Genomic DNA, 27,206 nt, shown 5'->3' on the forward strand with positions numbered 1-27,206 from the left:
AAAAATACACACATACATATATGGAGACTGGAATGGAGCAGTTTTTTCTAGAGATTTTCTGCTGTGCCAGGATGCCCCTTTCCTTGTTCTTGCACTGGAGGCAACAGGCAAGTTTGCTTGAGCTCTACTGTGTGCATTTGTTGTGTGTCTGGGTTGCTGACTTCTTCCACTCCTACCAGGGAACTCATCACCATGTCTTGCTTGGGCCCTGAGGTCTGTCTAGCATGTCTTTCCTCTTCTCTCTCCTTCTCATTGCCTTTTCATGTTTGTTTTATGCATGATGCCTAGGGATTTTTTGGTTGTACTTGGTAGGAGGAGTAGGGAAAACTACCTCTTTTCCACATTCCTGGAAATGGGAGTTCTTTTTTTTTTTTCTTTTTCAGATTTTTTCTTTTTAAATTTTAGAGTTACAGAGAGAGAGAGAGAGAGACAGACAGACAGACAGACAGACATAACAGAGAGGGATCTTCTATTTGCTGGTTTACTCTGCTGATGGCCACAATGGCTAAGGCTGGGCCAGGCTGAAGCCAGGAGTTGCTTCTAGGTCTCCCACGTGGACAGCAGGGGCCCAAGCACTTCGGCCATCGTCTCCTGGTTTTCACAGGCCATTAGCAGGGAGACAGATCAGAAGTGGAGCAGCTAGGACTCAAACTGGCACCCATATCATATACTGGCTTTGCAGGCCGCAGTTTTACCTGCTATACCACAGTGTTGGCCTTTATTGGTTTTTTTTTTTTTTTTTGAAACGTGTTTTTGTGGAGTGTAGAATCCTCTATTGACATTATTTTTCTTTTAATACGTAAAGTGTTGCTCCATTGTCTACTGGCCTGTGTTGTTTCTGACAAGATGTCACTGTCACTGTCACTGTCACTTTTACCTTTATTCCTGTGTACTTCATGTTTTTATCTCTAACTGCTCTTAGGATGCTCTTATCACTAGTCTTAGGCCGTGTGGATAGTTCTTTGCAGTTTTCTTCATGTTTCTGTGGTGTAGGGTCTATGTTCTTAGATCTAGGTGTTACTGTTTCCATCAAAACAGACATTTGGTTATACAAAACCATTTTTATTTTTATACTTAACAGAGTAAAAGTCACTTTTCTGGTGTGAAGTCCTCCGATTTGGAGCTAGCGCCTGTGAACCACCGGCTCACAGCAGGGTGCAGAGCCACTCTGTCCCCCAGAACGCTCCCTAGTGCTCTTCTGGTGTGGTGGTTGCTGTCTCTGGAGCAGGTGTTCTGTCCTTTCTTCAGTCCAAGTACATGGATACTGGGGACAACTTGAAGTTGTCCCAGAGCTCACTCTTAGTTTATCTGTTGTTATTCTGAATGTTTCCTCTTTGTGTTTCATTATGAACATGTTCTGTCCATAATGATTATCTTAAGTTCATTAGCCTTCTCTCCCATGGTGTCTGATCTGTGATAATCCCTGCTGGTGTGTTCTTCATCCCAGAGATTCTGCTGTCCAGGTGTAGATTTGGATCAGTTCCCGTGTGCTCCTTAACATGCCCTTGTCTTTCTCACCTCCTTGAACATATGAACATATTTTTTAAAATGCCGTGTTTCCCCGTTCTGTTGTCTGTATCATTTCTGTTTGCTTTATCCTTGTTACTGCTCAGTCCTGCGTTTTTGCATGATTTCTGCTTCTTGATTAGGTGTGAGACATTTTGAGTTTTTGTTGTTGGTCCTAGAAATATTTTTTTTGTTATGTTAAGTATTTTTGAGCATTGCTGTGGGCCAGTTAATTGGAAATAGTTTAATCCTTTTGAGGCCTCTGAGCCTTTATTAGGTAAGTTCTAAGCATCCCTTAATCTCGGGCAGCTTCTCAGCCTCAGTGCTCTTGGTGTTTGGGGGCCTCTTGCTTGGGGAATACCTTCCACTTTTCTAGGCTGCTTAGTAGCATACCTGATGCCGGTAGCACTAGTTAGCGTGAACTAAGAATGATTTTTACATTTTAAAAAATGTGTTAAAAAGCAGAGAAGAGTACGCAGCAGGGGCTGTCTAGGAGGCCAGCAGAGCCAAGGTATTCACACAGCGGTGTGCAGCCCCTGCGGTGAGACAAAGGCAGCCAAGGGAGAGATTCCTCCCAGAGGCCAGAGAACAGCCAAGAGCACCGGCCTTAAGAGTGTGATTGGAGTCTGTGTGTCTGTGAGAGAAGAGTCTTTTGACGGGGGCGAAGTTTGGACTTCCTGAGCCTTTCTCCTCTCTTGTGGACCAGAGCCAGTGCTCTTATCCCCGCGGTCCGTGAGAGAATTAAGTGGCTGTGACTAAAGTAGACAGCTCAGTGCATGCGCGTAGCCTTTACTGTTGCCTTGCAGGAGTGCGCCCCTTCTGTGAACGGCCTTCATGTGCATGGACAGTCGTGTGTGCTAATCTGGAGGGCTATCATCTGCTGTCTTTCAGGTCATGCAGAAGGCTTTTGTATGATGTGCACAATGCAAGCACATATTACCCAGGCACTCAGTAATCCTGGGGATGTTATCAAACCCATGTTCGTCATCAATGAGATGCGGCGTAAGTATCACCCGGGGCGGTTTATGTGAGCATTTATTAGCTACTTAGTCTTAATGGCCTCTCGTGTATTATAAATCAAAGAAGTATGTTTTATTACACATTGAGATCTTTATCGAATAATATTTTTAGTTAAGTAATTCCTATATTCATTTTGAAACTGTGAACCAAAGATACAGTATAATAAGGAAAACAATATTCAATTTAATATAAGCAAATTTATTTTAAATTCTGCTTATCAATAAATAAAATTATTTTTAATATTTTTTTCCTAGATGGTTGAATTTTAGAAAAGACTAACTGTGATATTATTTTCTTTTTGTAAAAATTTTTAAAGACTTTATTTGAGAGGTAGAGTTATAGACTGAGGGAGGGAAAGACAGAGAAAAGTCTTCCATCCGCTGGTTCTTTCCCCAGATGGCCATAATGGCTGGAGCTGCGCTGATCCAAAGCCAGGAGCCAGGAGCTGCCTCTGGGTCTCGCACGTGGGTGCAGGGGCCCAAGTGCCTGGGCCATCTTCCATTACTTCCCTGGGATGAGCTGGATCAGAAGAGGAGCAGCCAGGACACGAACTGGCGCCCGTGTGGGATGCTGGTGCCACAGGTGGAGGCTTAGCCTACTGTGCCAGAGCACCAGCCCCACTTTTTGTAAATTTTTAAAAATTTATTTCATTTTATTTGAAAGCAGAGAGAGAGAGAAGGGCCAAAGCCAGGAGCCCATAACTCCATCTGGGTCTCTTGTGTAGGTGGCAGAGCCTCAAGTATGGGAACCATCATCTGCTGCCTCCCAGGGTGTGTGTTAGCAGGGTGCTGAGTCTGACGCAGAGTTAGGACTGTAAGCAGACACACTGACACGGATGCGTGTGTCCCAGGCAGCGACTTAACCACAGCAAACATTGACCCCTTGATTTTTATTTTTTTTGAAAGGCAGTGAGATATAGAGAAAAATCTTACATCCGCTGATTCTCTCCCCAAATGCCGGCAATGGCCATGGCTGGGCCAGACCAAAGCCAAGAGCCCAGAATTCCATCCAGGTGGGTGGCAGGGATCCGAGTTTTTGAGCTGTTATCTGCTGCCTCTCAGGCTGTGTGAGCAGGAAGCTGGGACAGTAGCCCAGCACTCTGACGTGGGCTGCAGGCATCCCACGTGGTGACATAACCGCTGCTCCCAGGACCCACTGTTCCACTGTTGTGAAGTACCACCACACTATACATGGTGACAGGAGTTGTTAACATCACATTTTTACTCTGAAAAATGTATAACCATAGCTTAGCAGATTTGTAGACAAACTTCACTTTTTTCTGTTTGAAGTTTAAATAGGGTGCCTGAGATTTCTTATTAGGCATTTTCTGTGGGTTTTTTGAGCAAATTTTTATATCAGTTTAAGTTGTAATAAAGATGCATGCAAATAAAAACTATAATTCTTAGTGTGACATATAGTTGGTTAACTATAGTGGCGCATAACTAGTTACACACTATAATCCTTTTGTCTAAAAAGCTGCCAAAGATTAAAGATTACATTTGCTGTGGGTCTGGTACTGTGGCACAGCAGGTGAAGCCGCTGCCTGCATTGCTGGCATCCCATGTGAGTGCTGTTCAAATCCCAGCTGTTTCACTCTTCTTTTTATTTTTGGTAAAGATTTATTTGTTTATTTGAAAGGCAGAGTTGGAAAGAGAGATCGATCTTCCTTCCACTGGTTCACTCCCCACATGGCCGCAATGGCCAGAGCTGCTGATCAGGAGCCAGGAGCTTCTTCTGCTGTCTCCCATGTGAGTGCAGGAGCCCAAGGACTTGGACCATTTCCCATGGCTTTCCCAGGCACATTAGCAGGAAGCTGGATCGCAAGTGGAGCAGCCGGGACTTGAACTGGTGCCCATAGAGGATATTGGCACTGCAGGTGGAAGCTTCACCTGCTACAGCACAGCATAGCACTGGCCCATGCTCCACTTCTGATCCAGCTCTCTGCCAGTGTACCTGGGAAAGCAATGGAAGAAGGCCCAGATTCTTGGGCCTCTGCCACCCATGTGACAAAGCTCCTGGCTCCTGTCTTCAGCCTGGCTCAGCCCCAGCTGTTGTAGCCATTTGGAGAGTGAACCGGCAGGGGTGAGAATGATCTTTTTTGCTGTTTCTGTCCCCCCATCCCCACCCGCTATAACTCTGCCTTTCAAATAAATTTTTTCTTTTTGACAGGCAGAGTGGACAGTGAGAGAGACAGAGAGAAAGGTCTTCCTTTTGCCATTGGTTCACTCTCCAACGGCCACCGCAGCCGGCGTGCTGCGGCCGGCGCACCGCGCTGATCCGAAGCCAGGAGCCAGGTGCTTCTCCTGGTCTCCCATGCGGGTGCAGGGCCCAAGCACTTGGGCCATCCTCCACTGCACTCCCAAGCCACAGCAGAGAGCTGGCCTGGAAGAGGGGCAACCGGGACAGAATCCGGCGCCCCGACCGGGACTAGAACCTGGTGTGCCAGCGCCACAGGCAGAGGATTAGCCTATTGAGCTGTGGCACCGGCCTTTTTCAAATAAATTTTAAATTTTTTTTTTTTTTTTTTTAAGAAAAGAATATATTGGCTCTTGGCATGGTTGACAGACTTGAGGAGACAGCGCAGCAGTATTTAAAGGATTATTGGGTCTTGGTAGAATTTTTGCCGGAACAGATTTTGACTGCTTATGCATGTCTTTATTTTTGTCCATGGTAGCAAGCAAGCATTTTTAAACCTGGTGGTTTTCTTTCTTAAGGATTTATTTATTTGAAAGGCAGAGGTACAGAGGGAGAGTATGGAGGAGAGAGAGACTGACTGATTTCCACCTGAGAAAGAAAAAGAGAACGGTCTTCCATCTACCGTTCACTCCCCAAGTGGCCGAAATGGCTGTGGCTGGGCCAGGCCAAAGCCAGGAGCCTGGAGTTTTATCTGGACCTCTCCTGCGTGGGTGGTGGGGACCCATGCACTTGAACCATCTCTGCTGCTCTCCCAGGTGCATTAGTAGGGAGCTGGATTGGAAGTGGAGCAGCCGGGACTTGAACCTGCGCTCATGGGATGCAGTGTCGCAGGCGGTGGTTTGACCCATTGTGCTTACACCAGCCCCTCAACCTAGCCTTTAAGAATGTCGTTGCTTTGTGAGTGTGTGTACGAACATTCACAAATAAACACACATGGTTGAATCATGAAATTTGTCATTCTTTGTAGGCCCAAACTGATGGAATGTTAGAAATTTTGTGTGATTCAAGCTAATATATATTGCTGTATATTCATACACATAAAATTCAACATGTTTTATGATACTAGTCATACTTTTGTGCTACATTTTCAATTGTAACTTTCATAGAATAATCTGGTCTTAACTGCTTAGTCAGAAATAGCACTGAAATGCCACTGTGCAGCTGAGGAGGTCCTTGGGATAGAACTTTTTTTTTTAACAAATTAATTAATTTATTTAAAAGAATTAAAGAAGGGGAGAGAGAGAGGTCTTCCATCTGCTGTTTCACTCCCCAGATGGTTGCTACAGCCACGGCTGAGCCAGGCTGAAGCCAGGAGCCTGGAGGTCCATCCGGGCCTCCTACTTGGGTGGCAGGGGCCCAAACAAATGATCCATCTTCCACTGCCTTCCCAGTCTATTAGCAGGGAGCTAGGTGGGAAGTGGAGCAACCAGGACATGAACCAGTGCACATATGGGATGCCTATGTCACAGGTGGCAGCTTTACCTGCTGAGCCACAATGCAGTGCTGGCCCTTGGACAAACTTTTAAGACAGTGTAGCTGATGTTGGGCTTTCTGAGCTGTAATTTCATGAATTAGCTGAAGATACAAGGGCAGCTACTCCCTGGACCCTCATAAACGGGTAGCCTCTGTGGGCCGTTGGTGGTGTACAGGGCACAGTCCTGGCCGTTGTTAGGGAAGTTTATGTCAGTGCAGTTTCTCTGTAAAGTAATTGTTCAGGGGTTTTTCTGTGCACTCTAGTTCACAAGATGTAACTCTTTGGGGATGCGGTTGGGCATATAATGTGTGATGACTGAACCTCGTCCTCGAATTTCACAGGGATAGCTAGGCACTTCCGTTTTGGAAACCAAGAGGATGCCCATGAATTCCTTCAGTACACTGTTGATGCTATGCAAAAGGCGTGCTTGAATGGAAGCAATAAGTGAGTACCAGAGAGCGTCGGTCAGGGCTGCTGCTCGCTTCTCTGCTGCCCGGCCTTGCCTTGTCTTCACGCTAGAAGCCAGGGTCCTGTGTTGTCTTTACCTTTGGTTCTGCGTGGGCTCTTCCCAGCTGGTTTGCGTTATTTTTAAATTGTTGGAACTTACAAAAGTATACCCACCATAACAATTTGAATTCAATGTCAGGAAATGAATTTTGATATTTAAAAAAAATTATTTATTTAATTTATTGGAGAGAGAAAAAAAAGTGAGTGCTCCCATCTGTTGGTTCCCTCCCAAATGCCCCCAGAGCTGGGGCTGGGCCGGCAGAAATCAAGAGTCTAGAACTCATTCCAGTTTCCCCCTCGGCTGCAGGGACCGCAGTATCTGATTACCTCCAGACTCCCAGGGTGTGCCTCAGCAGGAAGCAGGGATCAGAGCAGAGCCAGGACTGTGCCCCAGGCACTGTGCGAGGGAATGCTAGCATGGCAAGTAGTGTCTTAACTACTTTGCCAAGTTCCTGCCCCAGCCGTGTGTCGGCACACCTCTGGAGTTCCCTGCATCTCCTTTCTGGTCGTGCCTGACCTTTACTCTGGTGACCTGCAGCCTGGGAGACCTTTTTTGTTTTTGTTTCCTGTCCCTCTCCCTCCTCTTCCTTCTTCTTTTTTAAAAATTTGTTTTATTTATTTGAAAGTTGGAGTTACAGAGAGGGAGAGACAGAGGTCTTCTATCCATTGGTTTACTTCCTAAATGGCCACAATGCCTGGGGCAGTGCCCAGAGCGTCCTACAGGTCTCCCACCTGGGTTCAGGGGCCCAAGCACCTGAGCCATCTTCTGCTGCTTTCGCAGGATCTGGGTCATAAGTGGAGCAGCGGGGACTCATACCAGTGCCCTTATGGGATGCCAGCATCACAGGTGGCAGCTTTACCCAGTAGGCCATGACCTCCCTCCTTTTTCTCTGCTTCTTTCTCCTCCTCTCCTCCCTTCTCCCCTCCGGCCTCCGTTTCTGGACCCTTGGTAACACAGTCCCTGCTACCCTGCCCCTCCTGCACTCGTCCCACCCCTGCAGTGTGCTGGCTGGGAGGACTGCTCTCTGTCTGCCACCTGTGCTGATGGCTTTGTTTTTTTCTGGGTCTCCTATTTGAATTCTTAAATGCGTGTGCTTTTACAATCTGGTCATGTCATCCATATCTTTGTAGAGCTCTTCTCCCATGTCACTGTTTGAATGTTTTTCAGATTAGACAGACACACCCAGGCCACCACGCTTGTTTGTCAGATATTTGGAGGATACCTAAGATCTAGAGGTAAATTTTTGCTTGTAGAAGTACATCAAGTGATGCATGCGTTTGGTTTTACGGAGTGCAAGCCCTGGAAGCGTGTTCATGCAGGGCACACCTGCGGTCCAGCCCAGGCTGCCGGGCTTGCTCCCCAGAGGGGGCCCTGTGACGGTCTGCAGTGTGACTGGGGACACACTGTGTGTACTGCGTTTATTTTCCTCTTTTACAGTTCAGCACAAGGTCTAACAGGGTCTTTCACAGCTGCAGTTGTATTTTACTTATCTTAGCTCCCTGTTGATGGCTCTTCAGGTTGTTGCTGTCTGGTTGTTGGTGGTGTTACTACCATCACTGCTTCATGAATGCCCATGCCATGTGCCCTTAGACTGTGTGGAAGTGTGTATGTGTGTGTGCATCCACCCCGCCAGCCACCTACCCACACCACAGATTCCTCTGGATCACAGAGTGTGTGTACGCCTTGTTGTCCTTCTAAGATAAACCAGCTTACATTCCAGCCATTAGCGCGTAAGAGGCCAGTCTCATGACACTTAATTTAGAAAAGTTGTTTTTGCTCATTCTGATGCAGAAAAATTATACTTTGTACAATTTTTGGTTTTGAAACAATATTTGTATTCTGTTTCAGTAGTTGGTATCGCCATCATGGTTACACTTTCCTAATCCTTTGCATTTTATTTTTATTTCAGTCAAGTGTTTGAATTGCAAGGGCGTTTCAGATACTTTTGATCCATATCTTGATATTACATTGGAGATAAAGGTAAATTTGATCATTCTTGTTGTAGTTTTAAAAATGTTGTTTTATTTTAACTGTGTATTTATAATTTATATAATTTATACTTGTTAGAGAATATGAATTGAAGTGTTTGATAAGATTTTTTTTGGAGGTGATTATTTAAGCTTTAAAAATAGACATTATAAAAAAAGCAATCTTTTTATCACCTTTAACTTCATTTTTAAATTTTTTTTTTTTTTAATTTATTAGACAGGTAGAGTTACAGACAGTGAGAGAGAGAGACAGAGAGAATGGACTTTTTCCGTTGGTTCACTCCCCAAATGGCCGCTACGGCCGGCACTGCACTAATCCAAAGCCAGGAGCCAGGTGCCTTTTCCTGGTCTCCCATGCAGGTGCAGACACCCAAGCACTTGTGCCATCCTCCACTGCCTTCCCGGGCCACAGCAGAGAGCTGGACTGGAAGAGGAGCAACCAGGACTAGAACCCGGCACCCATATGGGATGCCGGCGCCGCAGGCCATGTGAGCCGTGGCGCTGGCCCACCTTTAACTTCATTTAATAAGTCTGAATAAAGCTGGATTTGATGGTTTATTAACCAGTCACAGGCGGTTGGTCTTCTTCAGAAACATTTGCTTCTTGCATTTCCTGAGCTCTACATTTTTGTTGTCCTTGAGCTTCTGATGCGGCTGCGGCTCCTGCTCATGGTGCCAGCGGCATGGCAGTGCGTGCCAGACCGCAGCCCAGAGCTCAGAGCAGCTTGGTGTGTCTTCTCCAGGATATATGGTGTACTTTTTTATTTTATTTTAAATATTGATTTATTTGAAAGGCAGAGTTGTACGGGGTTGGGGGAGGAGAGACAGAAATCATTCATCCATTGGTCACTCTGCAAATGGCCACAGCGGTCCAGAGCCAGGAGCTTATTCCAGGTGCAGGGGCCCAAGCACTTGGGCCATCTTCTGTTGTTTTCGCAGGGAGCCAGATCGGAAGTAGAACAGCCAGGATTCGGACTGGCGCCTGTGTGGAATGCCAGTGTCGCAGTTGGTGGCTTTACCTGCTGTACCTCGATGCTGTCCCCTATTGTGTTTACTTTGTATAAAAAAATGAGATTTTGCCTGGTCTGGTTTGGCCACTTGGTGTTTTTGTCTAATACTGTTTGGACTCGTTGCTGTACACGTGTGTTCTGTGGGCATTCGTGTGGCAGTCCAGCAGTGGATGTACTGTAATCTATGGCTTGATTCTTTCGTCGATACTTGTTTTATTTCCAGTTTCATGCTATTTTGAGTGATGCTGTAGCTAGCAGCCTTATATGTTTTTGTTCCTTTAATCTGCTTGTTTTTAGTGAGAGGAGACTAGGGGTACACATGTGGAAAAGTGAAGAAAGTAAAGGAAATTTTCCTTTTTACATAATTATTTGCTTTCTCAGCTCAGCCTGTGGTTCTGCCTTGGTCACTTGGCTGCGTGTGACATGCATGTGTTGTTTCTTGTCCCAGGCTGCTCAGAGTGTGAACAAGGCCTTGGAGCAGTTTGTGAAGCCAGAACAGCTGGACGGAGAGAACTCCTACAAATGCAGCAAGTACGCTGGTGGTGACTCGTTAGCCGGCCAGCAGCTGCTCCGTGGGGGCATAGGGCAGGTGTGGTGGGAGGGTCTGGGGCATCAGAGTGGGCCGGCAGCTTGCCTTAGCCCTGCTGACCAAAGCCAGACACAGCATGCCGCTTCTCAGCGCGCACCTCCGAGACCAGCAGCTCTGTGCCCTGGGGGACTGGCGCCTCCTTGCAGGGCAGGTGTTGCGTGAGGAGAGCACTGTCCACTCACCTGTGGGTCCCTGACTCCGGCGTGCTTTTCACACTGTGGCGGGCTGACGAGCAGCTGTCTGCTGACTTTGGTTGACAGGGCTTGAAGTCGGGTGAAGAGCCGCTTCCTCGCAGGTTAGGAACAGCTCTGTCCCTGGGTGGGAGGGTGCCCTGGGTTTGGGGTCTTGGCTGCTGGAAACCTCTGATTTTGGTTACTTACTTCCCTATAAAATCAAGAACCGGTTTTTAAGAAACCTTTGTTTCCTATATTTTAAGAGGATTTCCACCTTGTAGCTGGGTAGTATCTTTTATCGTCATGTACTCACCTTCGAGGGAAGAGGCTCCCTTCTTGTCTCTCAGGCCACAGGGATTTATCCTTGGTTTTAAATTATATTAGCATTTCTAATGTTTGTTTTTCTTTCTCATGTATTTAGATAGGGCATTATTTCACAAGATTAATATCTTGAAAATCAGTTTGTTGTCCAGTTTGTTTTGAACTGAGTTACCCTAAATTTAGCATTCATGGTGGCCTGTGTAGCTTTGTATTTCAGAATTATCTCATTTTTTCCCTTTTAGGCTAATTAAGCAGTTTCTCTCTGTATTTTTGATTTTAATATTTTCACTGTTGGTGGAAGAGGGTGTTGCTTCTCATATAGTCAACCTTCTTTTGAAACTTGACAGTGTCTCAGAAATGACAAGGGAAAGACTAAATCGCCAGTAAATAATCCGTATTGATCGCAATCTTTTGTTTATTGCAAGGTGTAAAAAGATGGTTCCCGCGTCAAAGAGATTCACTATACACAGGTCCTCTAACGTTCTTACGCTTTCTCTGAAGCGCTTTGCGAATTTTACTGGTGGAAAGATTGCTAAGGTATGTGGATGTTACGACTGATTTTCTGTGTTGAGCCTGTCAAGGCTCAAGGGGCAATGGCTATTAACGGTTGTAAGTGACCTCACTGGACAGTTTTGTTGACTGATTGTCTAAATTCTTCCAGAAATTGGAAGCAAGAAAAAAGTTAAAGAATTGAGCCAGTACTTTGGGATAAGTGCTCCCTGGATTTTTAGCTGACTAGACTCTCTGATGATAAAATTGGCAAGTGCTGTCTGCATTTGGACGCCATGATCAATTCTTGGTTTCCATGGTCATGAGGAATCCACACAGGACTCCTGCTGGGTCCTGCCACTCTCATCACAGTCTGCCTTCTTGCTGGTGCACCTGTCTCCTGACAGGCAGTGCGTGCAGGAGGTTATTTAAATGTGCTGGTGATGTCCAGTGTTCTTATTCTGTTTCTGTTTGAAGGATTCACTCCATGTGGCTCTTCACTCATTTACAGGAAATTAGCAAATACAGTGAGACTGCCTTAAACCCCTGAGATTCAGGTGTCCTCCAGGTTAGTCCTGTCCCTGCAGGGGCTCCGTGTAGTAGGTTTCTGTTGCAGCCTCGCAGGTGCAGTGTCCTGCTGGTCTCCTCCCGGGAGACCCTAGATACCACACACCTGGCTCTGTGGGACGATGTGTGTGCCCTCAGAAATGATGTTCCTCTCTTCCCTTTCACTGTTGTGTAGGATGTGAAATACCCTGAGTATCTTGATATCCGGCCGTACATGTCTCAGCCAAATGGAGAAGCAATTATTTATGTTCTGTACGCAGTGCTGGTGCACACTGGCTTCAACTGCCATGCGGGCCATTACTTTTGCTACATCAAGGTAAATTGTGCAGATTTGCTAATTACGTGTACTTCTACAGTCTAGGACAGCACTGACATTCTTGAAGGGGAGAGGGGATCCTTTTACAGTTAAAATGTGAATGTCCATTTTTCTTACGTATCTCTTAATTATATTGCGTGTTAAACTGAACAGCTCTTTTGTTCACGGTCTTTGGTAGGCTAGCAATGGCCTCTGGTATCAGATGAACGACTCCATCGTGTCTACGAGTGATATCAGATCGGTACTCAGTCAGCAAGCTTACGTCCTCTTCTACATCAGGTATCAGCACCTGTTCTGTCATTCCTGGTGGGAACAGCGGCGTTCCCATGGCTTTGCCAGTGCGCTGAGGGGAGGGAGGACGGCCTGAGAGTGCGCATCGTGAGCGGGCACACGGGGGAGCATGCGCATCGTGAGTGTGCCTCACTGGGGAGAGTGTCAGGGAAGGGGAAGGGGGAGAGCCCTGGAGGACAGGGGTGGATACCCAGGGGCTCTGAGCCCTTGGCTTGGCCACAGCTGCACCTCCCCACCACTGAGCACAGGCCCCTGCCAGGCCAGGCCTGTACGGCACTGGATCAGAGCTTTGTCTGGCTGTTGGCGGCTGCACACTTGACTCGCTAATCCCAGTTTTGGGAAATGTGTGTTCCAAAATGTCCTGTTTTATTAGTGCAAAATAAAGACTTCCTGAAATGTCCCACAGTGGCAGAATGACCGTGCCCGTATACGGGCGTTGATGCAGCTCACGGGGGCATCCCTGTGAAGCGTGTGGTCATGCTCCACAACAGTCCTGACTGTGTGGAGGAAAAGCACTACAGCGCTGGACGCTGGCTTTGAAAACGGCAGTGTGGGCGCAGGCCTGCAGGGTGATCCGCTGAATGAGTAGGGACTGCCTCGGAGAGGTGAGGCCAGGGACGAGCGGAGAAGCGGTGGCGTCCTTGGGACACGGAGCTAAATACCGTTTCCGCGGTCACCCGTGCAGCTCCTGACGTTGCCCTCAGCCTCAGGGGGGGAATGTGCAAAGCTCTGCACAGTGCGACATAAAAGTGTGATAAAAGTATGCTTGTTTTTCTGTCAGTTCCATACACATATGTATATATACATATATATGTTACATGTATGTGTATATATGTTATAGATGTATATATATGGTTTATTTGGAAGGCAGAGAAAGAGACCTCTCATCTGCTGCTTCAGCCCTCGATGCCTGGGAGCCAGGAACTCCTTCCAGGTCTCCCACGTGGTGGCAGGGACCCAAGTCCTTGAGCACTCCCTGCTGTCGCCCAGGGTGTGCGCTAGCAGGGAGCTGGGGTCAGGAGCAGAGCTGGGACTCGAATCCACATTGTCCAGCGTCGAGTGCAGGCATTGCCAGGCCACGTACCACGTGCGGTTGAACTTGTCAGTGAACCTTCTCAGAGGGTTCTGTCTCATCCGAGGCAATGTCTCTGCTTGTCTCCAGGTCCCATGATGTGAAGAATGGGGGTGAGCTCCCTCATTCTACCCACAGCCCTGGCCAGTCCTCTCCTCGGCCGGTCATCAGTCAGCGGGTGGTCAGCAACAAACAGGCCACGCCAGGCTTCATCGGCCCGCAGCTTCCCGCCCACGGGATGAAGGTAAACCTCATCCGCAGAGTGCAGTCTTCATGTTCGTCCTGCTGCGTCCTTCACGCCCTCGGGTTAACTCTGCCCCGGGCCACGTCCTCGTGTTTAGCTGAGCTGTCACAGTCTGTTCATGCTCTGTTCTAGAAAACATTTCAGATGTGCAGAGAGCCTCAGTAGGGAGAAGTCTGGGGCTGCTGGTGTTTCAGCTCCCACCATGGACTCCATTCTCGTCAGTGGCTGACTCCCTTCCCAAGTGCTTACTGTGCCAGGGCCGGAGCTGGGCGCTCCTCCCAGGGTCTGCAGGAGGAGGACAGTCAGAGCCCAGCATCAGACCCAGGTGCTCCTGCAGGGGCTGTGGGTGTCCTAGCTGCTGGTCAGATCCCTGTCTCTGGGGATTCTTACTGGGTAAGGATCCAGTGAAGCCACCCTTCTTTTAAATTTATTTATTGACAGGCGGAGTGGACAGTGAGAGACAGAGAGAAAGGTCTTCCTTTGCCATTGGTTCACCCTCCAATGGCCGCCGTGGCCGGTGTGCTGTGGCCAGCTCACCGCGCTGATCTAAAGGCAGGAGCCAGGTGCTTCTCCTGGTCTGGGACTAGAACCTGGTGTGCCGGCGCCGCTAGGCGGATTAGCCTGTTGAGCCATGTGTCGGCCAAAGCCACCCTTCTACCAGGCTGCTTTTCTTAGATCCATTTTTGCCACTAGGAGCATAGCATTTCCCACGGGCAGCCCACCTGGATTTGACCATGTACCTGTGTGCCATGATGCATGTGTTCATAGAGCAGGCCTGCCCTTGCCCAGCTCCCGGAAGAGACTGCCTTGCCCCCAGCTTGTCCACACCTTGGAACAAGGGTGTCGTTGGTGCTGTGCTGTAGCCTTTCAGTTTGAGTTTGCTTTGAATGACCAAGCAGACTGGCTGTGTGCTTCTGTCTAATCACAGGCCTTTGTGAGCTGGGTGGGCAGCGGGGTCCTGACTGGTTTTGCTTCTGAGTAGTATCAGGCAGTGGAAACCCGACACTGTGCAGCCCATGGAAGGGGCGGCTCTGATAGATTTTTGGAGTTACAGTTTTTTTTTTTTTTTTTTTTTTTTTGGTGGAACCTTGAAATGTTAAGAAAGCAACTAATTCAGATATTTGAGAAAATATTGCAAATGCAATACTTAAACTGGCTTTCACCCCTGGGCTACCACTGGCAATAGCAACAGGGTTGAGGACCTGCAGCAGGAGCACTGCTTGTGTAGAACTCTTCGTGGGCAGGGGCTGTGGCTCAGCAGGTGGGGACGAGGCCGCTCTTCTGAGCCTGCCCACGGGGCACTTCCCTCTGCCGCTGTGTGCCGACTTCCCGGGAAACCCGCCGAGGAGCACGTGTGTGGTCTCCTGCCCAGAGGGGCTTGTTCATTTCTGTCAGATTTGAACAGAAAGAATATGGTCTTGGGTTGTGTTCTGACAAACACAGTTGTCTTACTTGTCTATTAATTGCCAGAAAACTGGGCCCTGTAAGAAGTGTCTGTGGAAGAAAAGGAAGGTATTTGTAGCTGTGTAAAATTTGTTAGCCCTAAAAAGAAAAAGGCCCAAATGAGAATGGGTCTGCAGCCAGATCTGTATGGGTGACCGGTGTTTCAGCTCTGACCTGGCTATGGTTTCCTCCTCCAGAATTCTCCTCACTTAAACGGGACCGGACCATTGAAAGACACACCAAGCAGTTCCATGTCAAGTCCTAACGGAAATTCCGCTGTCAACAGGGCTAGTCCTGTCAATGCTTCAGCTTCTGTTCAAAACTGGTCAGTTAACAGGTCCTCTGTTATTCCGGAACATCCCAAGAAACAAAAAATCACAATCAGTATTCACAACAAGTTGCCTGTGCGCCAAGGTCAGTCTCAGCCTAGCCTTCATAGCAATTCCTTGGAGATCCCGAACAAGCCGGCCCCCTCTTCTACCATTGCCACTCCTTCTGCAATACAGCCTACCTCGAACGCACCTGCAGCGTCAGGTTCCGGTAAGGTCGCAAAACCCTGTTCCAAGCCCATGGTGAACGGCAGGTCGAAGCTGAGCTCCGGCGTGCTGGTCCCCTACGGCGCCGAGTCATCCGAGGAGTCTGATGAGGAGCCCCGGGGGCTGAGTAAAGAGAACGGAGTCGGGGTCGGCACGACCGAAGAGCCCCGCTCTCCTGCTCGGGACGTGGAAGGTGGCGAGGCCTCTCAGCACGCGCTTCCGGAGCCCCCTCCTCTCAGTGGTGCTAATGGTGCCGACAGCGGCCCGAAGGAGAACGGGGTGTCCTCTGATGGCGCCGCTTGCCAAGTCCAGCCTGCTCCGCACTCAGAAAATTGCTTCTCTAAGGCGAACGGTCTCCCTGGGGAGGTGAGCAGGCACGCGGGGGCAGGGGCAGGCCTTGCGTGTTCAGGGCAGTGCGCTTGCCTGATGGCAGCGTGCGAGCTGGCGGCTAGAACTGCAGTGTCTGTTTTCTATTGTAGTTGGCGCCTGCTCCTCTGCCATCTCTCCCAGAAGACGAGCTCTTAGAGACCTTCCAACGCAGCAGCAGAGCGAAAGGCCCGGCAGATGAGACCAGGTAAGACACGGATGCCGTAGCACACGGCAGACTGCACAAGTCTTAGAATGAACACTTTGCGTCCTGGCAGGATTTGAATAATGATAGGATTAGATACTTTGCTTCCCTTCAAAGAGTAAGGAAAAAATGTAGCAAATGGCACCGAGAGTCTGGGGGAGCCGTGTCCGCAGGCCGCCGGGCCTCCCGCACAGCCTCGCTGCCTGCCTGGCTGTTTTCCTGGCGTACTTCTGAATTTGATGCCAAGATCTCATTTGATCTTTGCTTGTGAATGTAGTTTATTTTTGTCTACTTGAAAGCCAGTGTGACAGAGGTAGCTCTTCACCTGCTGGACTGGGCCAGGCTGAGGCCAGAGGCCGGGAACTCTGTCCAGGTCTCCCAGCCGGGCTGCAGGTACCTGATTCCATTGGCAGGAAGCTGGATCAGAAGCAGAGCAGCTGGCGCTCTGATCCTGGGTGCAGGCATTGTAATTGGTGACAACCTGCTGTGCCACAGCACCCAATTGGTGCCCACCCTTCATTTAATCTGTTTTTTTTTTTCTTTATTTTTTAAAGATTTATTTACTTTACTTAAAATGCAGAATTACAGAGAGGAAGAGAGAGAAAGATCCTCTATCCCCTGGTTCACTCCCCAAATGGCCACAGTGGCCAGAGCTGTGCCAATCTGAAGCCAGGAGCCAGGAACCTCCTCCAGGTCTCCCACGTGGGTGCAAGGGGCCCAAGGACTTGGACCATCTTCTACTGCTTTCCCAGGCCATAGCAGAGAGCTGGATTAGAAGTGGAGCAGCCAGCACAGGAACCAGTGCACGTATGGGATGCCGGCACTGCAGGCTGCAGCTTTATCTGCTGCGCCACAGGGCTGACTGCTTTTTTTTTCTTTCTCTAAGAGTTTTATTTTTTTGAAAGGGAAGAGCATCAGAGAGAAAGAGACAGTGGGGGGAAAGCAAAGGAGATCTTCCAGCTGCTGGTTTAGTCCCCAAATGGCTGCAACAGCTGAGGCTAAGCCAGGCTGAAGCGAACAGCCTGGAACTCCATGCTGGTCCCCACGTGGGAGGCAGGGACCCAAGTGTCTGAACCATCTTCTGCCGCCTGCCCAGCTGCAGCAGCGGGGAGGTGGATGGGAAGCGGAGCAGCCAGCACTCTGTTCTCCCGAAGGGGATGTCACTGTTGCCATGGCAGCTTAGCCTGCTGCACCACAGCTCCTGCCCCACTGCTTTTAGTGACTGGTCTGTGAGGACATGTGAAGGCGTCGGCCCTCTCAGGGAGCAGAGTTTGTGACACTCCCTCTAGAGCCCTGAACTCCCGTCAGGGGACTGAGGAGCGTAAAAGTGGGTCCCAGTGCAGCGACGGCTGGGTCCCTGCTGCCTCCAGGCGAGACCACTCTCACTGCGGCCGTCAGGAATGGGCCCTGTGGGCAGCTCGCTCAGGCCATACGCACAAGCCGTCAGGACGCTGTGTTCTTGTGGTTGACACTCCTGCCGAGTTCCGGCAGAATTGGAGTTTGGCCATCTCCACGTGGACACCGTGGTTGCCCTGGAAAATGCAGCAGAAACTGCCGGTTCCGTCATGGCTGGGGTTTCCCACTGTGGCGTGGGACTCGTGCCAGCAGGCCCATCTCTCGGTGCCTCCAGCGGCCCCTGGCAGGCGGAGCTGCCCCCGCAGAGGACGGCTCTTCCGCGCTCGGGGATGGCGTGGACCTTGTGGGTAGGGAGCACTCGATCCCTACTCACCGTGAGGTTAGAAGGCCTGGGCTCCTCACCCGCTTCTGTGGTGACCGCCTGGCTTCTGTCCTCATCCAGCTTGGTGGCCGTCAGCTGTAGCGTGTGTGAGAGTCACCTGCAGGGGGTGACACGCAAAGCCACCACGTGTGCACACTTTGCTGACTTGCCACTCGTGTCTCCTGGCGGCTTCCCTACCCTGCGGCCATGCCCGAAGCCGACTTGAGTACCCGGGGGTTCCCTTGTGGGGCTTGTGCAGAGCTCAGGGATGGCGAGGGAGAGTCGGAGCCCCCCCCCCCCCCCCCCCCGGACGTTTGGTGCAGATGAGGGCGTTAGGAATTAGGTGCCTGCAGAAACAAAGCTAAGACGCACGGGGCTGGTGCTGCTGAAAACTGGGACAGGACGTAGGCCCGATGCAGGATTCTGCATGTGTGCGGTGGGGGGACGGCAACATGAAGTCTGCTGGGGGCTCAGCCTGCTTGGGGCTCAGCCTGCTGGGGGCTCGGCCTGCTGGGGGCTCAGCCTGCTGGGGGCTCGGCCTGCTGGGGGCTCGGCCTGCTCGGGGCTCAGCCTGCTCGGGGCTCGGCCTGCTGGGGGCTCAGCCTGCTCGGGGCTCGGCCTGCTGGGGGCTCGGCCTGCTCGGGGCTCGGCCTGCTCGGGGCTCGGCCTGCTGGGGGCTCGGCCTGCTCGGGGCTCGGCCTGCTGGGGGCTCGGCCTGCTCGGGGCTCGGCCTGCTGGGGGCTCGGCCTGCTCGGGGCTCGGCCTGCTGGGGGCTCGGCCTGCTCGGGGCTCGACCTGCTCGGGGCTCGGCCTGCTGGGGGCTCGGCCTGCTCGGGGCTCGGCCTGCTCGGGGCTCGGCCTGCTCGGGGCTCGGCCTGCTCGGGGCTCGGCCTGCTCGGGGCTCAGCCTGCTGGGGGCTCGGCCTGCTCGGGGCTCGGCCTGCTGGGGGCTCGGCCTGCTCGGGGCTCGGCCTGCTCGGGGTGGCGGAAGGCGCAGCGAGCGCTCTGCGGCCTGTCGCGGTCGGCCAGTGGTGCAGCTCGTGGAGCCGGGCTGACTGTTGTTCTCTGTCTAGCGGGGCCTGCGGCGCAGCTGGAGCGGAGAAGAACCCTCCCGAAGGTGCAGCCCCCGAGCCCGAGGCTGGCGGTGCCCCTGCCGCTGCCCAGGAGAGGGCCGCCGGCCTGGGCGGGAACGTGAAGAAGGCCACGCTGCCCTCCGAACCCAGCGTCACCTCTACCAAAGAAGAAGTCCCTGACAAGACCTCAGCGGTGGCGGAGGAGCCCCCGCCCGGGGCCAGCAGCCCGTGTGCCACGGCCCAGAATGCCGTGGGGGACCACCCGCCCTCCCCACGAGGCGACTCCGACAGCCTGCCCGAGGACCCCAGCAGCCCACCCCAGGAGGCGACGGGGCTGGTGGTGGACAGCCCCCAGAACCCAGCGCCCACGGAGTCCGTGGAGAGGTTGAGCCCAGCCCCCACGGTCCCTCCTGAAGATGTGTGTGAGCAGAAGCTGGCCGTGTCCCTCTGCAGGGAGCCTTCCGGAAGCACAGGTTCACCTGCAGATGCGTCACCCCCCCCCCAGCCGGACAGGACTGCAGGGAGCCACCTGGAAGGCGGCCCCGAGCAGGGTCGCGGGGAGAGGGCCCATGACAGCAAGAGTGGGCAGAGTGTTCCGGATCGCTCTCCCGCGAAGGAAAGAATCAGCGGCCTCCGGAAGGTTGACCGAGGCCATTACCGTAACTGGAGGGCTCGGTCCTCCAGCGGGGAGCACGCGCGGGACAGCCGGAGCAGGACCGACGGCCACCACCACAAGAAGCCGCGCTGCGCCCGCGAGCCCTGCGGCAGCGGCCTGCACCCCCTGAGCCATGGCGAGCGGCTCAGCCCCGGCGAGCGCCATTCTCTGGGCAGGTACGGCCACCACCACTCGCGCAACAGGAGCGCCTCCGACCAGGACTGGAGCCGGTACCACCACTCAGAGAGCGAGCACGGCTGGGGCCGCGAGAAGTGCTACGTGGACAGGATGAGGTGGGACAAGTGCAGGTACTACCACGACAGGTACGCCCCGTACGCCGCCCGCGAGTGGAAGTCTTCCCACGGCGCCCGGGAGCACTCGCGGGCGGCGCTGCACGGCAGCCGGCCCTACAAGGACCACCGCAGTGGCAGGAAGGGCTACGAGGCCCCGGCCAGGGACAAGGAGCGGCGCCACCTGCACGGCCCCCGCGTGGGCGCTGCCCCGGCCCTGCCCCTGGGCCCCGAGAGGGCCACCCCTGCCGCCCAGGACAGCGGCGCCCGCCTCTCGGACCGGTGCCACGAGCACGAGGACGCGCGGGGCCACAAGCGGAGGTACGGCAGCCTGGACGCTGACGGCCACGCCGCCGCCAGAGCCCCGAGGAGCCCACAGAAGGAGCCCGTGGAGGAGCCGAAAGCCAAGAAGCACAAAAAGTCAAAGAAGAAAAAGAAATCCAAAGACAAACACCGCGACCGCGACTGCAGGTGAGGGTGGCCTCGCGTGGCAGGGTGGACGCTGGGACGGCTGTGCGGTCAGCGGGTCTGCGGGCCACTGTGCGCGTGGGCCCCGGCTGCGTGTGTTCTCTGTCACGTGGCTCCGTTGCTGCGTGTACGTTTGGTTGAGGGGTTGTGTCTTCGGAGGCGGGTGGAAGATGCGGGCCCCCGTGTTTTTGCCCTTAGCCTGCACCCCCAGAGTGGGGATGCTGAGACCTGCTGTTGTGTGTGTGTGTGTGTGTGTGTGTTTGACAGGCAGAGTTAGAGAGACAGAGAGAAAGGTCTTCCTTCCGTTGGTTCACCCCCCAAATGGCCGCTACGGCTGGTGCACTGTGCCGATCAGGAGCCAGGTGCTTCCTCCTGGTCTCCCATGTAGGTGCGGGGCCCAAGCACTTGGGCCATCCTCCACTGCCTTCCCGGGCCACAGCAGAGAGCTGGCCTGGAAGAGGGGCAACCGGGATAGAATCCGGCGCCCCGACCGGGACTAGAACCCGGTGTGCCGGCGCCGCAGGCGGAGGATTAGCCTAGTGAGCCGCGGTGCTGGTCGCTGTTGTGTGTTTTGTCTCCACTTCTCCATTTCTCCAGGCAGGACACTGGAGTTTAAGATGCTGAGGTGGCCGAGCACAGGCAGAACCCCGGGTGGCAGCGGCTTCCCGGAGCCGTGGACAGCAGTGGTCCCGAGCTGGGGACCCTGTGCCGAGACGCCTGGTGGAGCGGCCTTGGTCGCAGGGAAAGGGAGCAGCGTGGGGGCCTCGCTGCTGAGCAGGCAGAAGTTGGTGAGTGGGTGGGTGGCCCTCAGCTCAGAGTTAGGCCAGGGAAAGCCAGCCACAGCCACGCGTCGCAAGGGGGTGCACACGGCAGGGGGCTCGGGCTCTCTAGGCGAGCCGGTCTCCAGGTGTTCAGGATCCCGCTGCTTCTTTGACAGGCACCAGCAGGACTCAGACCTTGCAGGAGCGAGCTCTGACGCCGACCTCCACAGACACAAGAAGAAGAAGAAGAAGAAGAAGAGACATTCGAGGAAGTCCGAGGACTTTGGGAAAGTGTCGGAACTACACATAGCCAAGGCCGCGAGCTATGAGACTGTGGACCATTTCCGGAGAGCAGAGGGCGGCTTCCTCCTCGCCGACGCCCTGCCTCCGGAGGGGCTCGGCCCTTGCCGCGAGAAGACCAAGCATTTCCGACCGGAGGGCCGGGCCAGCAGGGGTCGTCTGTCTGAGCACGGCCAGGGTAAGAGGAGGTACTGGGAGTAAGGTGATGGAAACTGTGGCAGTGCGTGAAAGGGGCACAGTCGCCCAGAGCCGCCCTGTCCCCGCGCGGCCTCGGCCCCGTGTGGTGTGGGCCGTGAGCGTGCGGGGACCGCCTCAGCCCCGCGGTGCTGGCCGCCATCAGAGCCCTGGGGTGCGCGGCTCTGGGGGTCTGTTTCCCATCACGAGGGACCAGCAGTCCTGTTTGCGAGATGTTTTGAAAGTCTTTGTGTATTGTACACTTACTCTTCTGGCCTCCTGGGTGTGCCCCGACTTCGGGGCCGCCCCTCAGTCAGCGGGGGTCGTGTTCACCTGCTCTGCAGGCCGGGTCGCCCGGTCACGGAGCCGTGCTTCCTGCTCTCGGACGCCCGCCCTCAGGTCAGCGGCCGTCTGCTCCTTGTTCCCTCCTAGAAGGGAGCCCTGGGCTCCTTAGAAACAGGCTCCGTGCGCGTCGGCAGCCGACTGCTGCCCTGGGCCCACACAACCTGTGAGGGGCCGGTGGCTGCAGCTTCTCCAGTGATCACAGACGTGCCCGAGGCTGGCTGGACGCACAGTGCTCCCGGGCCTGTCTGCCGCTGTTCCCACTGCACGGGCATCGCAGCCCGGGCCTGAGAGCTGAAGGCGCCACTGCCTGCCCCTAGTGGGAGTTTGCCGGCCACCGCCCTGCTGAAAGGCGCACCTGCCGTGGCCGGGGCCTCCATGTGTCTGTCGGCTGGCTCTTGAGGGTTTTGGCGCGCTGAGGTGTGCACTGTGGGGCAGGGGGAGAGCTGGGGCTGGCCCGTCTCCTGCAGTGGCCGCAGCAAGTGTGGGGTGGTTGTTGGAAGGGAGTTGGCCGCAAGGACCAGGCAGCTGGGCCCCGAGTGCTGGCAGCACGGAGCTGGGGCCGTGGCTGTGAGCACAGGAGCTGCAGGGCCTCCAGTGCTCCTCCTGTGGCTCTAGGAGCCACGTGCACTTCCAGAGGAGGAAGTGGCGTGTGGGGAGGGGGCTGGTGAGGGGCGATGCCCCCCTGCGTGGTGCAGGGCATCACGCCCACCTGGGATGAAGCCGGGCAGTGGGTCTGTCCTGTGGGTTTGGTTTTGTTTCCTCCAAGATGTATCTGTGTTTGAAAGGCTGAGTTAGAGAGAGAGAGAGACTGGTAGGTCTCATCTGCTGGTTCCCTCCCCAGATGGCCTTGACAGCTGGAACTGGGCCTGGCTGCAGCCAGGAGCCTGGAGCTCCATCTGGGTCTCCCATGTGGGTGCAGGGGCCCTAACACTTGGATCATTTTCTGCTGTTTTCCCAGGCCATAGCAGAGAGCTGGGTCGGAAGTGGAGCAGCTGGGACTCGAACCGGCACCCATATGGGATGCTGGCACTGCAGGCGGTGGCTTTGCTACGCCACAATGCCAGCCCCTGTCCTATGTATTGGGCAGGATCCCAGAATTTTTGGCGGAATCTTCTATCCTGATAGACCAGCAGGCTCCTGGGGCGGCCAGGCCAGAGTTCCCAGCGTGATGGCACTGGGACCTGGTTTGCTGTGAGCGCAGGCTCAGGAGCCCACGGCCTGCAGGTGGATGCCTCATGCCATGCACGCCCCGCTCTGCTGTTCCTGTGGCTGCGATCGGTCCTGTCCTCCGGGCGGGACATCCTACTCGGCGCCTTGTAACACTGGGACCAGTGGCTCTGGCATCACACGCTCTTGGAGAAGTAGCTCCATGTGCCACCCGAGCGGCCCCACTTCTGTGGGGTGGACTCCTGGCGCCTGCTGTGAGACCACGCGCATGGCACAGGCACCAGCAGTCCTGCACTGATGTTAACATCTGTCTCCTAACCTTTACCTTGTAGGTGACTGAATGGCCTTGGAGACCCACCAGTTACGGTAAGACGCTGTCCTGTCTGCAGAGGCACAGAGGGGTCAGGCCCCCGGGGGTCCCCACCCAGGGCCTCGTGCCCCTCCGCTGGCTGGTGCCGGCTGGGAGACACGCGGCCCTCCCTCCAGGCAGTGGCTCCTTGCCTTCTCCTCTCTCATTGTAAGAGAAAGGGCTTGAGTTCAGAGCTCAGAACCCAGCTGCTGCGAGGGCGGGCCCAGTTTCCCCAGCCCAGACCCCCGTCTGGCCTGAGGGGAGCCTCTGTCCTTCCTGCTCTGGCACGTGCGCTCGCGCCCCAGCCCTGAGTCCAGGGCAGCGCGTGGTGTGCGGGCAGTCGGGGCTTCGCTTGAGAACCTGCGAGAGCATCTGGTGTCACTCAGCTCCGGAGCTTTATGGCCCCAGGGGCTAAGAACGGGTTTGACGTTCACGTCGTCGCGAGGCTCTGTGCGGATGGGACGCACTTCATCAGGCCCGACGCAGGAGGGAACCCAGGGACCAGAGGCGTTTGGTGTTGCGGCTGGGCACGGGGCGCTAACGCCTGCCGCCTCTTGTCTTTCAGAGTGAACGCGTTCAACAGAAGCCATCCCAGCCCAGCTTAAATTATAAACACAGACTCTTCCAATCTGCGTGGTGCTTCTTTAGTAAATACTGTACAGGTTTTACCATGGAGAACTTTTTTTTTAGTTTTTACCTTTTCTTAATTGCCCTTATTCCAAATGGACGAACACTTTCTACGACTGCTGACCGTTGTAAAATACCGTGTACATAGATCACACTGCAAATGATGCCCTGGAATAGAACATCTCAATGCTGCTTAACTACAGACTCAGGTTGACCCCTTGTATCTCATGTAATGTCCCTCCGAGCCAGGCAGCTGGTGCACGACCAACCGGGAGGCCACGGCGGGTGGAAGTACAAACTGACAGTCTGTGTGTTTAATTTAAAGACTTATTTAAAGATTCCCAAGCTCTCAAGTAGACGTTCGAGGGCAGTCTGTTCTCTGTAATGTCTGATACTAGAAACTAATTTGCTTCATATTTTAGTTGTATTCAAGATTTGAAGATGTATTTTATAGACAAGTTCTGTTTTTGAACTTTGTGGAACTATTCCAATCAATTGACCAGTTATGATGAGTATTTACATTATGAATGTATAATCCCAACATTATTTGTAAAGCCTACAGTCTGTTTTTATTACATAACACTTTTTATACAGTGTCTCTTGTCCTGACTGTATGATACGGGGTGTGAGTTGTCAGCTTGGTCCCTTCCAGTTTCTAGTTACAGACAGAATCATACTGTGATTTTATTTTTAATATGGATATGCTATCAAACTGTGATACACTTGTAATAATTCACTGGTCCTGCATCAGGAGACGCGTGGGGAGCACTGTATTTAATACAGTTGGATTCTGAATACTCTGTATGGTTTATACAGTCTGTGTTGTTCAGAGATGTCTAAAGTTTGATCTTTGTTTTTTTAAAGATTAAAAAAGCACTTGCCCCACTGTAAATATCCAGCATGTAAAATTTATATAGTATATAAATGGCAGCAAAGTAAACAGCTCGGGTCTGATTTCTTACTCTTTGCCGACAGGCGCTTCTCACCGCGAGAGCCCCCATCCCAGACGGCCTTGTGGTAACAGTACGTTCGATTTTATTTCGTGAACACGGTATTTGCAAGAGCTCTGACAGTCACACAACTGCTAATTTTACAACAAAATATCAATATATATTTTGATATTAATATCAATAGAATATTTCTTCATGCAACTTGTGGGAGTCTGTACACTGAATTACAAACACTCCAGAAGTCAGCATACTGTACATTATTTACATATCGACTAACTCACTGTAAATAGAAATGCCTCCTAAGAAAAAACAAGGAAATGAGAAATCACAACTTGTGGTTTCTGGTCTACAACAGACCTAACTCTGTGCAAAGCACATCTATGTCGATAAACGCGTTTGTAACTTTAAAAACAGGCATCACTTCGAAGCATCCGTCCTGCGTCACCCGTAAAGAGCTCCTATGTTGACTCCACTCAGTACCACATTCAGCCGTGTGCCGCTCACATGGGACCTGGGACCTGGGACCCTGAAGAACCGCTGCTCGTCTGGGTCCAGGGCCCGGCGAGACGGGCTGGAGGCGCCCTCCGCAACCGGGATTCTCCTCAGGAGTTTGTCTTTGGCCAGAGCTGGGGCTCATCCTTGAGGCGCAGGCATCGGGCGAGGAGCAGGATGGACTGAGGCTGTTTGCTTCCGGGCAGCCCTGGCAGAGGTCTGAGGGCCCTTCCCGTTAATACTGACACAGCAGGGCCTGGAGCGAGTGCCTAGGTGGTGGGCGCCACGGCCGTGGAGGCAGGGGTTTGTCACCAGGTGACTCCAGCCAGGCTCACCTCTCCCAGCTCTGCAGATGCGGGGCCGGCCCCTGGAGTGTGTGCCACCCGGGCACCGGAAGGATGCTGCCCGCCGTCCTCAGCGACTCCAGCTTCAGATCCGAGGCCTGAGAATGGTCAGGAAGCCTTGAGGCCTGGACACACCAGCGAGCCTGTGCAGGAAGTGGTGGGCCTGGGCCTTGGCCCCTCGGCAGCCGCCGTCAAGACTGGGTGCTGTCGACCCTGGGCGGCTCCCCGCGGTGTGCCCTGCACACAGCAGAGCTGCTTCCCTCAACTTCGATTTGCTCAGGAGCAAAATCGGCCTCCGAAGGCTGCAGCTTGCAGGTGCGCCTCTGCACCCCGGGTGGGGAGAAGGGGCCCAGGGCAGGAGGCGCCTGACGGGGAGAGGCCTGGCCCCGGCACACAGGGCCCCTTGGTGCCCCCTCCGGCCTGCTGTCAGCGGCCCAGGCGCCACCATGGCGGGAGGACCTGTGAAGTGAGTGTCCCAGTGACAGACACTGGCGTGCGCCTGGGGTCTTCACAGCACTGTGGTCAGAGCTGGTGTGCGGCGTCGGGCTGCCACGGGCCGCCGTGTGCTGGGCCCACCCTGAAGCCGCCGTCACCACAGTCTAGGCCTCGCTTACTCAGATGGTAGCCGGGGCTGAAGGGAGGGGCACTCTTCCCACTCCCTAAGGGGCCACGCCTGCCCTGGTGCATGCGTGTGTGTGTGCACGTGTGTGGGGGTCAGTGCACAGCACATGCTTGTGTTCAGGAGTTAAATTTATAGCTGCCATTCTAAAAATACTACTGTTAGAAAGTATCTTTTGTTATAATTTCAGAGTATAAAAAGGCATATAAAAGCTATAATCCTATATATCTGAGAAAAAAATCCTCATAAAAACAGTGGTAGCTTTTCCTTCCCCATTCTGAGAACAGTGGCTTTAGAGTGTTCACCCCACCCCGCCCAGGGCGTGCCGCGGGAGCGCTGCGGGGTTTCAGGGTGGCCCACGAGTGGCGCGGGCGGCGCTGCCCGCTGCCGGTCACCGGTGCCGGGGGTGGCGTCTGCTCTTGGCCTGCTGCAGCCAGGCCAGCTCTACTTCTTGTTGGCAATCCTCCTCTTCCTCGTGGCCAGCATGTCATAGAAAGGATCCCTGCTGATACTGGCTCTGCGCAGGGAGGGGAAGCGGGTTAGGCCGGGCCGCAGGGAGCCCT

At 53.3% G+C, this 27,206-nt stretch overlaps 2 protein-coding genes across 10 annotated transcripts in view; one reads left to right on the top strand and one right to left on the bottom strand.

Annotated features, from left to right (window-relative positions):
* The window catches only part of USP42 (ubiquitin specific peptidase 42), a 50,224-nt gene extending 25,038 nt beyond the window's left edge, over positions 1–25,186 (top strand). For 5 of the 9 annotated variants that reach the window (XM_062180527.1, XM_062180528.1, XM_062180526.1 and 2 more), the window contains 15 exons: positions 2,398–2,508; positions 6,538–6,640; positions 7,872–7,939; positions 8,614–8,684; positions 10,150–10,232; positions 11,210–11,321; positions 12,016–12,156; positions 12,335–12,435; positions 13,610–13,763; positions 15,404–16,108; positions 16,222–16,316; positions 19,103–20,518; positions 21,453–21,754; positions 23,595–23,628; positions 24,177–25,185. In XM_062180527.1, the coding sequence (XP_062036511.1) occupies positions 2,398–2,508; positions 6,538–6,640; positions 7,872–7,939; positions 8,614–8,684; positions 10,150–10,232; positions 11,210–11,321; positions 12,016–12,156; positions 12,335–12,435; positions 13,610–13,763; positions 15,404–16,108; positions 16,222–16,316; positions 19,103–20,518; positions 21,453–21,754; positions 23,595–23,602 (3,470 nt within the window). In that variant the 3' untranslated portion in view covers positions 23,603–23,628; positions 24,177–25,185. Of the gene's footprint in view, positions 1–2,397; positions 2,509–3,417; positions 3,539–6,537; positions 6,641–7,871; positions 7,940–8,613; positions 8,685–10,149; positions 10,233–11,209; positions 11,322–12,015; positions 12,157–12,334; positions 12,436–13,609; positions 13,764–15,403; positions 16,109–16,221; positions 16,317–19,102; positions 20,519–21,452; positions 21,755–23,594; positions 23,629–24,176 lie in introns of those variants that run through there. The other 4 variants (XM_062180531.1, XM_062180530.1, XM_062180529.1 and 1 more) reach the window with 3 other exon arrangements.
* Positions 25,187–25,940: 754 nt separating this feature from the next.
* CYTH3 (cytohesin 3) overlaps positions 25,941–27,206 on the bottom strand; it is a 105,295-nt gene continuing 104,029 nt past the window's right edge. Inside the window, exon 13 of the mRNA XM_062180535.1 lies at positions 25,941–27,160. Within this exon, the coding sequence (XP_062036519.1) occupies positions 27,088–27,160 (73 nt within the window). The 3' untranslated portion in view covers positions 25,941–27,087. The remainder of the gene's footprint in view (positions 27,161–27,206) is intronic.

The sequence above is a fragment of the Lepus europaeus genome, chromosome 21 (assembly GCF_033115175.1).
Source record: "Lepus europaeus isolate LE1 chromosome 21, mLepTim1.pri, whole genome shotgun sequence".
Classification (NCBI taxonomy): Eukaryota; Metazoa; Chordata; class Mammalia; order Lagomorpha; family Leporidae; genus Lepus; species Lepus europaeus.